This window comes from Styela clava, chromosome 12, assembly GCF_964204865.1.
Source record: "Styela clava chromosome 12, kaStyClav1.hap1.2, whole genome shotgun sequence".
Classification (NCBI taxonomy): Eukaryota; Metazoa; Chordata; class Ascidiacea; order Stolidobranchia; family Styelidae; genus Styela; species Styela clava.
In genome coordinates this window covers 15978297-15989299 of record NC_135261.1, presented here as the reverse complement: position 1 = coordinate 15989299, position 11003 = coordinate 15978297, and the positions used below count along the sequence as shown (strand labels likewise).

At 33.1% G+C, this 11003-nt stretch overlaps 2 protein-coding genes across 2 annotated transcripts; one reads left to right on the top strand and one right to left on the bottom strand.

The window, feature by feature from the left end:
- Nucleotides 1-3423: 3423 nt before the first annotated feature.
- LOC120330293 (uncharacterized) lies at nt 3424-5271 on the top strand. Its single transcript, XM_078118958.1, has 3 exons — nt 3424-3975; nt 4497-4646; nt 4890-5271. The coding sequence occupies exons 2-3, from the start codon at nt 4520-4522 to the stop codon at nt 5090-5092; spliced, it is 330 nt and encodes a 109-aa protein (XP_077975084.1). The 5' UTR covers nt 3424-3975; nt 4497-4519; the 3' UTR covers nt 5093-5271.
- Nucleotides 5272-9517: 4246 nt separating this feature from the next.
- On the bottom strand, nt 9518-10510 carry LOC144430611 (kelch-like protein 7). Its single transcript, XM_078118622.1, has one exon. It carries the CDS (start codon nt 10508-10510, stop codon nt 9518-9520), a length of 993 nt encoding a protein of 330 aa, XP_077974748.1.
- Between the last annotated feature and the right edge of the window lie 493 nt (nt 10511-11003).

Sequence of the window (11003 nt, the reverse complement as noted above, 5' to 3'; positions counted from 1 at the left end):
TTTTCGTTTGCCATTAAGAGATTTCGTTTTCATAATCAAATATGAACTAAATATATGGCAGAAAAATGTTTAAATTTTGATATATTTAAATTTTTCTATCACGTAAACTAAAACACGGTGTCCTGACTAATATTTCATTTAAAGCGAGTAAAGCCATGTTAAAAGTTTTACACCGGCGGGCATATAATCAAATTACTACAAACAATTGCTTGACGCGTGCACTGAAATATTTTTAAACGTTTCTGTTTTGGAAATTGCGCAAGTTGTCTGCTGACCATCGCACGATTTAAAAAGCGTTAATTCAGCTATTTCAATCTATCTTGTATTGTGAATATCAGAAGTTTTTTCTTCAAAAACAAATAGGCTGCTAGGCAATAGCATTCTCTTTAAAATTATATAAACGACTCGTTGACCATATATTTACCTGAGAGACAACAGCTGTGTTTGACTATGAGATAGTAGACTGACTATACGTGCTTATGCTTATGGAACTGGCTTACTTTTATATATGTTCGAATAATAGTATCCTCTGCCCGATGTCAACGTTCACGTTGCTTTGACCGACCAATGCTCAATAAACTTACTCTAATTATTCTGAAGTTCACGAAGCACAAAAGCCCAAATTGCGCTTTTAATATATCCTTTCTGCAGTTTATTCACACTCGATGAGGACACATACACAAATGAATGATATTATATGGTATGTACGCACTTGCACAGTTGAAGGTCAGACTTGAATAAAGGCGAATTAACAAAGCCATAAAATGACAAAAACAAGCATCTCGTCCAATTGAACCTGCCGAACGGTACTATGCTTAGGGTAAAAAAGAAAACGCTACTGAGACTAAGATCCATTTATCATCCTAAAATACAAAGCTACAATGCTTGTATTTTTAGGAGCTTGGGTCAGGGCCTAATTGAAAAAACAGAATTGGATGGCAAAGTATTAATAGTACACGTAGTTTCAAAATCTTGCCCTAGTAGCGGGATTCAAGCCGATCAGAAGATCAGGGACTCAAAAGTACTGGGCTAACAATTAATTTGTTCAGCACTCTTTAGCCTTGCCAACCTCGAGAGAAAGTAACGATATCATTGTGTAACCGTCGGTCCGTATGTTTGGAGTCGTAACAAACCATGATGTTAAAAATAGCGCAGAAACCAATTGCAGTTATCTTCGTTGGCTCTAAATTGGTTCTTATTCCATAGGTGGGATGACCACGATAGCTTGATGTCTTAATAGCATAGGTAGCAGTTACATCTATTGCACGATGCTGTTCATTTAAAAGAACATCAAATCTCTATTGTGCGCCACTCTTGTAAAAAAAATGAAGTTAACTTTAAATGAATTATCCTGCAAATGTTAATGCGATATGTGTGCCTGTTCTGAGAAACAATTGAAACGAGATTGCGCCGCTCCTTTTTTGCTTTTAATTTCAGCGATAGCAGATAATTCGTTTTCACAGAGCCACGAAGACGCAATTGGCTAGATTATTTTTATGGCTTTTGCACCGATGATTAAATAGGATTTGTAAGCAGATAGACTTGTCCAAACTTTCTTTCCTGCTTAGCCAAATTAATGCGCAAGTCAACATGACGTCTTGTTTACAAATACAGCATGGCATAACTATACAATTATAACGTGACAATCACTTTCTCTCACTCTTACTACTCTGATAAGGCAAATGCAATGGACGTTTCCCCGACCCTTGAAATATTCTGCCCATACTTTATCATTGCAAAATTTTCAACGCTAATTTTGGGCGTGTTTTGGAGAGTTGGCGCACACAAATTGGCCCACATTCAGAAAACTATCATTTTTATTCACTAAAATAAACCACGTGCCGCTTATAGGTTTTTACTCTTTTCGAATGAGTATTGAAATATTATTTAAAGCAGGATATTTGTGTATGTGATAATTTTGAAGAGTCATTTTAAAGTGATAAAGCTGTGATAACATTTTTGAGCTGCTTCATTGAGATTCTGACACCAAAAATATACCCATGCCATTCTACGCAAATAGCATTACGTTAGGTATAAACAATAGCTTGATTTGAATATTGAATAAAACAAATTTGATATTGATAGTCTCATTATCCGGCATTTGGAAGCCTTCAAAATTTTCTTTTGTTATGTAGAAAGATTAATAGAATGTTGCTGTTGAGGTATGAGCTTACCAAAGATTTGATTATATATTTCAAATTTAATCTGTGTTTCTACCAAACAGTTGAACGTTACTATTGGTGTGCTAAATTTTGGAAACTTAAAAAATGTATTAATCCGGCGTATTAAAATTATTACAAAATTACTTTTCTCTCCTCTCTTGTTTAGGGCAGAACATTATATATGGATCACACTTATCTGAAAAATTCAAGGTTAAAAACGTATTTTGTTCAAGTGGAGTAATAATTGCAACTTTGTGAAATTCTTTAATATATCAGTAAACATGATTTCTTCAAGTGCGATTTGGCCAATTTGTGCGGCAACTTTTGTAACAGGACAATTTTATGATATGTTCATTATCTATAAATTCTTGATGCTAAAAATCTTTGTACAAAATTCCCCAAAGTCAAGTTCAATAAATTCCACTACAAACACTCAAATATGTCCTTCCCGTGATCTTTTTGCCCAACAAGCTGGAATCGATGTTTAATGCAATTTTCTTCAAACGGGAGACGGAATCAAGTCAACATTTTGTCAAACAAGAGCCGGAATTATGAATATGCGTGGTTTTTAAAAGGTCACAAAGATTGGAGTCGGGTGAAAAAATTTCCGACTTCTCAGCCCTTCTGACAAAGTCATACTGCTGAAGAGTTGTGTGAGTGTTAGAGGATGATGGGCATTGTCCAGACTGAAGTATTTCAAGGGCCAAACTCTCGTTATCCCAGAGGACTGCCAAGAAGGTTTTTGGTAGAATGGCCATGGATGGTGAGAGCAAAAATCAGAAGTGTATTAGAATGCATTATCATCGCTGCGACATGTTTTTATTGACAGTGAGGTTTAGAAACTTATGGCGACGTCAGCGTTTTCAAACATTTTTGAAATAGATAAAATTAAATATAGTATAAGTCTGTTACAGTTATTTAAAAAAAATGAGTCTTTCGGGACCCGTTCATTCACATCAAATTATGCTCTTCTCACGAAGACACATTCATATGACATTCGGTACAATTACTTTAACCTTTGGCCAAATGTGTGAATAAAATATCGTGAGTGAAGCTAAAAAAAGATTGAAAGTATCTGATTTTTTACTAAATGCAACTAAATGCAATTTTCAAATATCAAGAATGAATCAAATATACTATTTTTATCAAAATTTATCAACTGCAAATTGGTCTTTCTATACTTACCATTCGTATTTGTCGCATATGGACACCCTCAAACGAATTTTAAATTTTACTTTTAGAACTGAAAACCAAACGTCCGGAGTTAAGGATTATTATTCGGGGTACAAGGTAAAAATATCCCGAGTAAGACTAACTAACATTGTTCCGTTGTACTGATACTATTGTTTCAGAGTTCAACAGTATACTAAAAAACAAAATAAATAAGTTTTTGTTCAAAAAAATATTGAATTCATACAATGTTTGCAATTTCGAAAGCAGAATTTCACAAAACCTCGTTTTTCTTTTAAAACGCATGTTTTAGAAAATTTGAGATATGCCTGTGAAACCTATGAAATATTAGATATATTATAACATTACATTTCATAAAACGTTCTCATTGCAATTGTTTGTATTTTGTTCAGAACCTACTAAAATATAGCGACAAATGCTGCGTCTTGCTATATATTGTAAATATTTTTATAGACAGTTACCAACTACAGTGTGAGCAACGACATTGTCCTCGTTCAATTCAACAGAAGTTTCAAATTTTCTCCGGACCTAATTCAACCGATTTGTTTGCCAGATGGAGAAAATCCATCCATCGGCGAGAACTGTATTGCATTTGGATATGTAAAGGAGAAAACATATAGTGGTATATAGTAATTTTTACGTTATAAAGGTCACATAGAATTTTTGCTTTATTCTTCTCTAACTCGAAATTATACATACCAATCCAATTGTACGGATCTCTAGAAACGGGAAAAACAACAGACAACAGTGGGATTGATGAAAAAAAAATAATATAAATTTCAAATCATAGATTTAAAATCAAAAATTCCAAATTCATCCCCAAAAATGTAATGCCGATAAAACGAGCAATGGCATCGACGGCTTAAAAATGTATGGACGAATTATAAGTCACTTGTTTTAAAACACATAAAAAAGATTTAAATTATTACAATTGAAAACTAAAAACCGTTGAAAACTAATTAGTTCCATACACATTTGTCAATCATTTTTTAAATCGTTAAAGGGGCCAAGACTGGGTTTTGTCAATAATGAAGCATTAGTTTATTGGTATGAAAAATTAATTGACATCTCCTTAGTTGCTGAACAATCCCATAACCAAATCAAATTCATAACAGATAGCAATAAACTGTTATTTATTTTAAGGTTTTTATTATCCATTGCGTCGGATGCCCGTATTTGTTGCAAATAATTCTGAATGCAATGATCAAGCTAATAAAACAAAATATACAATAAAAGAGGAAATTTGTGTGGGAAATATAATTGAACCAAAGAGTCGTTTTACAAATTGTTTGGGTAAGTGAAATGGAAAACAAAATCAAGTATAATTCTCACCGCTCGTAAATCCTAAATCTATCATTAAACATGAAATAAATAACGTACGTAAGACTTGTTGAACCCAAAATAATATGTTATCGAGTAGTTGGTATCTGTCGGTAAAATCCTGGCATATATCCAATGAAATCAGTTATAATTCTGAGAACATTTATTCAAGTAATAAATTGAAACTTGTACTCATATATTCATTCATTTATTAAGGAAATCCAGGATCATTTTTGATATGTCAAAGAAAAACCAGTTGTGATTGGTATTTAGCTGGTGTGAAAACATCTGGTAAAGTATGCAGCGGAAAAGAACAAGAATATGCTAAGTTCGCCAGAATATCAGATGTTGAGAGGTCAATTGAAGAAATTGTATCCAGTAAGAAACAAAATGAAGAAAAAGTAGATGCGCAATTCTAATCATGAAATATTATTTACATGGGTGCTTTTTGCTCAACTATTTTATGTACTTTATTCCTTTCAAAAATCTTATCAAATTCCATCGGAAACTTGAAACACTTCCCAAAATGTTAAATATATCTTGAAGATTAGAAAACTGTGTTATTTCGACAGAAAAATTTCATTTAAATAGTATTCCTGGTAAATTATCAAGTGATTCAAGAACATGTAATCAAGTACCGATTGACTGATAACCAAGCGGCAAAATGGACGGCATATATATATTGAAATTACGCGTGACTCATTAAAGCTAGAATGTCTGCTAAAATAGACAGTAAAGAAGTTTGTAGTCTAAAATACGGGGCCTTTATTTCCCCAATCAACTATTTTCAAACTTGGTCCATTTAGATAAATACGATTTTATAGTATTTTAGGTAAGGATAGACAATTTTACACAAATGGCTGGTTAGACATATCAAGTAGGAATTATATTTATCTTGGTAGAAATAGAATAGTTGATTTATCGTACGCTATTCTTGCACATAATCGGTTTGCTGAATTGTTGTCATAGCAGTTGTACGAAAATCGCCATCTTTCAATTGATTTCAATTTTAGTACTTCAACATGGAAGAAGATACAAAGACATAACTTCCATTTTTTTGTTCAATTTTTCTGGGCCTATTGAGAATATGAATTTTATTTTAATCCATAACGATCACTTTTTTAATATTCGACCTTCGCGCCCATATATTTGAGCTTTGCTCTCGTGTTATTAGACCAAGTCAATTTATAGAAATTGATATATCGAGTAAAATAAATGCAGGCAAATCTTGTCTAAACATGAATTTTTCAATACGTGAAACATCACAAAATGACCCTCTCGTCCGTGCGTCACGAATAAAATTGCTTACAAAACAGGATATAAATTATTCAGCAAAAAATAGCCAAACAATCACACCATAAAATTTTTATATAATTCATATACTAGGAAACTGAGCAAGTTGTGTCAATGTCCAGTCGAAAATATATTTTATATTGTCGGGTATATGATATAGATATTCTTTCAAATATAGAACGCGTATATACATATTAAAATAGCCTAGTCGGGCAAAAATAAACATTGTACTTTTGTCAGTGAGTGTTCAGGCAGTAAATGTATTGTTTTGTGCATCGAGTCAATGATCAAAAAATTATATTTTCCATTTGAATCCTAGAATAAGTTAAGTTTTTATTTCAATTAAATTATAGGGAAGCTTTTATTCATTGTGGTTTAATTATAGTCGGAATTATAGTCAAGCATTTCTAAATTTATTAGTTGTGATCGAATAAGGAAACTGAACGTACTGTTCACGAAGCAAGGTTTAAATGATAGAATGTAAGAAAATTGGTTTATTTCATTAAATTGTATCACTTACATTTATAATTTCTGAAACTTGCTGTAAGCTGCTTTTATTATATTGTGGTAAAAACTATTCAGTCACTCTGAATATTGGTTTTTTAATTAAAAAAAATCATATTTCGCATGTTGTGGACGTAGAGTATATTTACACCAATCTCTACTGCCACAGTATATATATATAAACGTTTGTAGTCGTTACTCAATGCTTGGTCAATTGATTCATAATACTCAAAAAAAAATCAAATTAACGGAAAAGGGAATTTTTCAACCCATCAGCCAGCAAAGCAACAGAGAAACTTTAAAGTTGTCTTCTATTTTATAAAGCAAAAAATAACTCGCGAAAGACTCATTCTCCAAATGGGTATATTAAACTTTTGTTTGTTTCTATATTTACACTTACAACAGTAAAGCTCTAACTGTTATACTGCAAGCTTTATCACTCGGGACGGTTCGACGAAAAGATATAAAAGACAGTTTACTACGTCAGTTGAAATAGACCCATTTCTTTCGGGTATCACTATGGCCAATGCGAGTAACTCAACTGCTGTTGCATCTTGGACATCCAGCACAACTAAAACTTATGATAAATCTTTCCTCGATGCCGCTATTTTATCGTGCCAAGTTGTTGAAGCTACATTGCTGTTTATTGCATTGTGGGTGTTTACTTCTATGATTGTATATGGAACTAAGACAAAGCAATGGGCAAGGAAACCAGGCAGTCCGTGGCTTAACAGCAGAACGTTTTACATCGTTTGTGTAGGGTCTGTTGCATGGACTATTCCAAGATTTGCTTGGGTGCAATATGCTATTCAGGCACCACGTACAACACATTCGTATGAATTATGTGAAGTTATATTGGACATCAGTGTTGTAACATACACAACGACTGTTGGTCCAGTCTACTTCTTTCTGTGGTTGAAACAAAGAACGATATACGCCGATCCAACTATAAGAAAGTCAACTGGAAAATGTGCTAACTACTTGAGCTTGGCAATAATGCCGTCATTCGGCATAGGTGCACTAGTGCTTGTGAATCTCATAGCTATACCCAAGCTGTATAGACCAGTGCCACAAGGCTGCAATCACAAAGAAGGAGTTCTATATCAGAATAACTTTATAGCAGTTATTGGTGGACTTGCTGCAACGCAGTTTGCGTCTTTGTGTTTGTTTATTTATCCTTTGGTTAAAAATCGCATGGCTAGAAACAAAACATCAGCAAACGAATCTTCGAAGTTGAAGAGCATATCTATTGTTTCGTCATTATGTCCATGTGGAAAGAAGCATCGAATGCTTACTAACATTGAAAAAGTAATTTATCGTTCTGTAATTTGTACGTGTGTAGTTGTAAGTTCTGACGTTGTTACCATGCTCACTTCAAATCTTATTTTACCAATTGACTTACCGGCAGCAATTGGACTTGTGTTATATGACATCAGCATTCTCATAAATGTACTGTCAATGCTGGCAACATTCGGCAACTACAAAGAGATCTTAACTGTCATGTGTGGATGTGTCAGAGGTCAATCACAGAATGAAATACCTGAGACACAAAAGGCAAACAAGCGATACAATAGACAAGGCCGCATGCAGGTCATAGTAGCATGATCAGTATAATTCCATGGATGGAAATAAATCTGAATGTTTAAAACAATGGTGTGCCACATTTTTTTCGGTGGAACATATAACCAACTTCAGACATCTAGCCGCGCCACACATAAAATTTAGCTTATCCATGCGGGAAAGGCAAGAGAAATAAATGCGGGTATTGCTTATCATTGCAGTAATGAAGTCACCGATCAAAACGATGTTTTTTTACTCCCGTGGGCAACTTTTCAAACAAAACCATCGAATTCGGATTTTATGGTTGATGGAGAAAATCGGAGTGTTGACAAGGATCACACTAAATGGCTCAGCTAGTTGGTTTGTGGCCCGCGTGCTGCCTGTTGCATATCCCTGGTTTGAAATACCGATGCCGTTGAAAACGAATTTTTATTATTTATCACAACTGGAAAACCGATGATGACTTAGCTATGGAGTTTCATACGAGAACGTATCCATATTCAACATCAAATTCCAACAAACAAAATAGCGCAATAATACATGCATATCGACTTGTACAATGATATTTTATTTCATAAAATTTGATTTTGTTGTCGTAAATAGGTTTTGATACAGAAAATATCTAGTATTCTAGTTGGATAGAGTTTTGGTTATACGATTACCCAACAGTGAAAACTTAGGTGGAATTTCTTGAAGTCAATCCGAATTTGCTGGTGCGTAATGGATCACAATCAATCTATGTGTTTCAGTAAATCTTAAGTTTTCATTGATTTTCCGTAATATTGCTCAAAAATGAGTCTTTTTTACCTCCGAGTGACTGCATGCGATTTCACATCAGTAAATTTTTGTAAACATAATATGAAATTTTCCGAGATTTTAACAAATTGGGTAATGTCTATTGCAATAAGAACGGCACAAAACGTATAGTGGTGTCATATCTTAGACTGGGCGCAGAAAAGTTTACAAATAAAAATTACTCTAGAGTCTAGAGTCTAGTAGAATGGCGCAAAATTTTTAAAAAGTTTCGGAATAAACAGAAAGAGAATCTTTTCCTTCTTCTTTGAAATTCAGAAATAATACCATTCACGATACCACAGAAATACATAATAATTTATTCATAAAATATTGATTCTTTTGTGTACGGTTTCAATTTGCTATTAATATTTTCTGAAATCAAAATTGTGACAATTTTGACAAACAGGAGTGCACTACACTAACGAATGAATCGTCAGCATTAGTCTCTATTTGTGCGCATGTCTTTGAGTTAAAATATTACAGATGGGACAGTTTTTCGATTACTACGTACATGAGTAAATTTTTGCACTCTGTCGATTCACAAACAAGTTCTTCTTGCATAATTGTATCAAGTAAAAATTCAACTGAGACATTTTCAACATCAATGAATTTAAGAATGTCATAAAATTCTTTTTTTTTTGTTAATATCATGCTTTGTCCATTGCAAGATAACACTCCAAATTGATTCAATACTAAAATTGCGTCTCTTGTATAAATTCACACATTTCTGATTTTGAAAAATCCAAATTTTCATTACTATGATTTACGTTATTTTCAGAATTCTTCTGCAAACAAGAATTAACTCCCATTTCAAGATTTTGTTTGTTGTATTTTCCTGCCAGTAAAAGCACAAAATCCATTTCTTCGGAGGTACAAATCTGCTCAATTATCCCTAAATTTTGAATTTCTTTATCAAAAGATAACTTGTGTTCCAAAACTTCGAGTAAACGTTCTTCTACATAGATTTTGCACTTTTCGCAATTTTTTACGTGCGGGTTTTCTAATATATGCTTTTCAACCAAAGTTACGTCAAAGTAAGTAAATGATGCAGTTTGAATCATTTTGCACAATTGTTCCTCACGTTTGTCGATGTCGTAGTCGACCCATTTTGTAATTAATTTCCACAAAACTGAATCTTTTGCTTCAAGATCAGGAATACCAAATCCTGTAGTAGGCCCAACGTAGTCAGAACAAATCATCGACACTTCGGTTATGCTTAGATGACAAATATTATCATAATTGACTATGCTATCTAAGTGCGTTAAAAGATATTCGTCACATTCATGCTCTAATTTCAAATCTTCAAGTTTTTGTGACAGTTTCTTTATCACAACGCACTGCATATCATTCATTGAATTTTTCAGAAAATCATTGCAAATTTTTTTTAAATTTTTTAATCTCCATGTTCTAGAAAGATTGAAAACATCTTCAATTATTTCCATATTTGGAGTAAATTTCCTTTTGTATATAAATCTAACACATGCGTGTACTGCAGCATGTGAAGTGTTTTGTACGTTGTACGTTTCACAGGTTGTATCCAAGTTTACTGGAAAGTTTTCATCAAAATAAAGTGTTTCTTTTCTCAATACTTTTCGATGAACTCCGATTGGTCGATCTCCAATAATTAAAGTAAAATCACAATTCTTATCATTCGGCTTCTTTTTCCAAGGCAGTACTAAATCCATTTCTCCTGAAAGTAAAATGTTTTTACTCTACCCTTTAACCGATGACCCTCAATCATATTTAAGCTTGCTTTGTCTTTCGATCCTCTTTTTTATATTAACGTTCCTGTCAGCAATAAAATTTTATGTAAGATCCCATATGGCAACATAATACCATGTTTTATAGGCTTGATATGAAGAGTAAATATACCGTTAACAATCAAATAGTCTAATTCCCTAATATTCTATAATACTGCTATGAAATAACGCCATCTGGTATAAGTGAAGAGCAGACTAAGAAAATATTGAAACAGACGCCGTTTAGTACATTATAAATTGATGACCGGAAATTGTATCATTTTGTCTATCATCATAATATTTGCATTTTTACTCGTATTAAGATTAAAAGATTAAAAAACATTACGCTTGAAGGATATCAAATTATTTCGTTATTGTCCTCTAGTCTAGGTGGCAAAAACAACACGGCGTGGGATTTACAACATAATCCTTTTGCCCA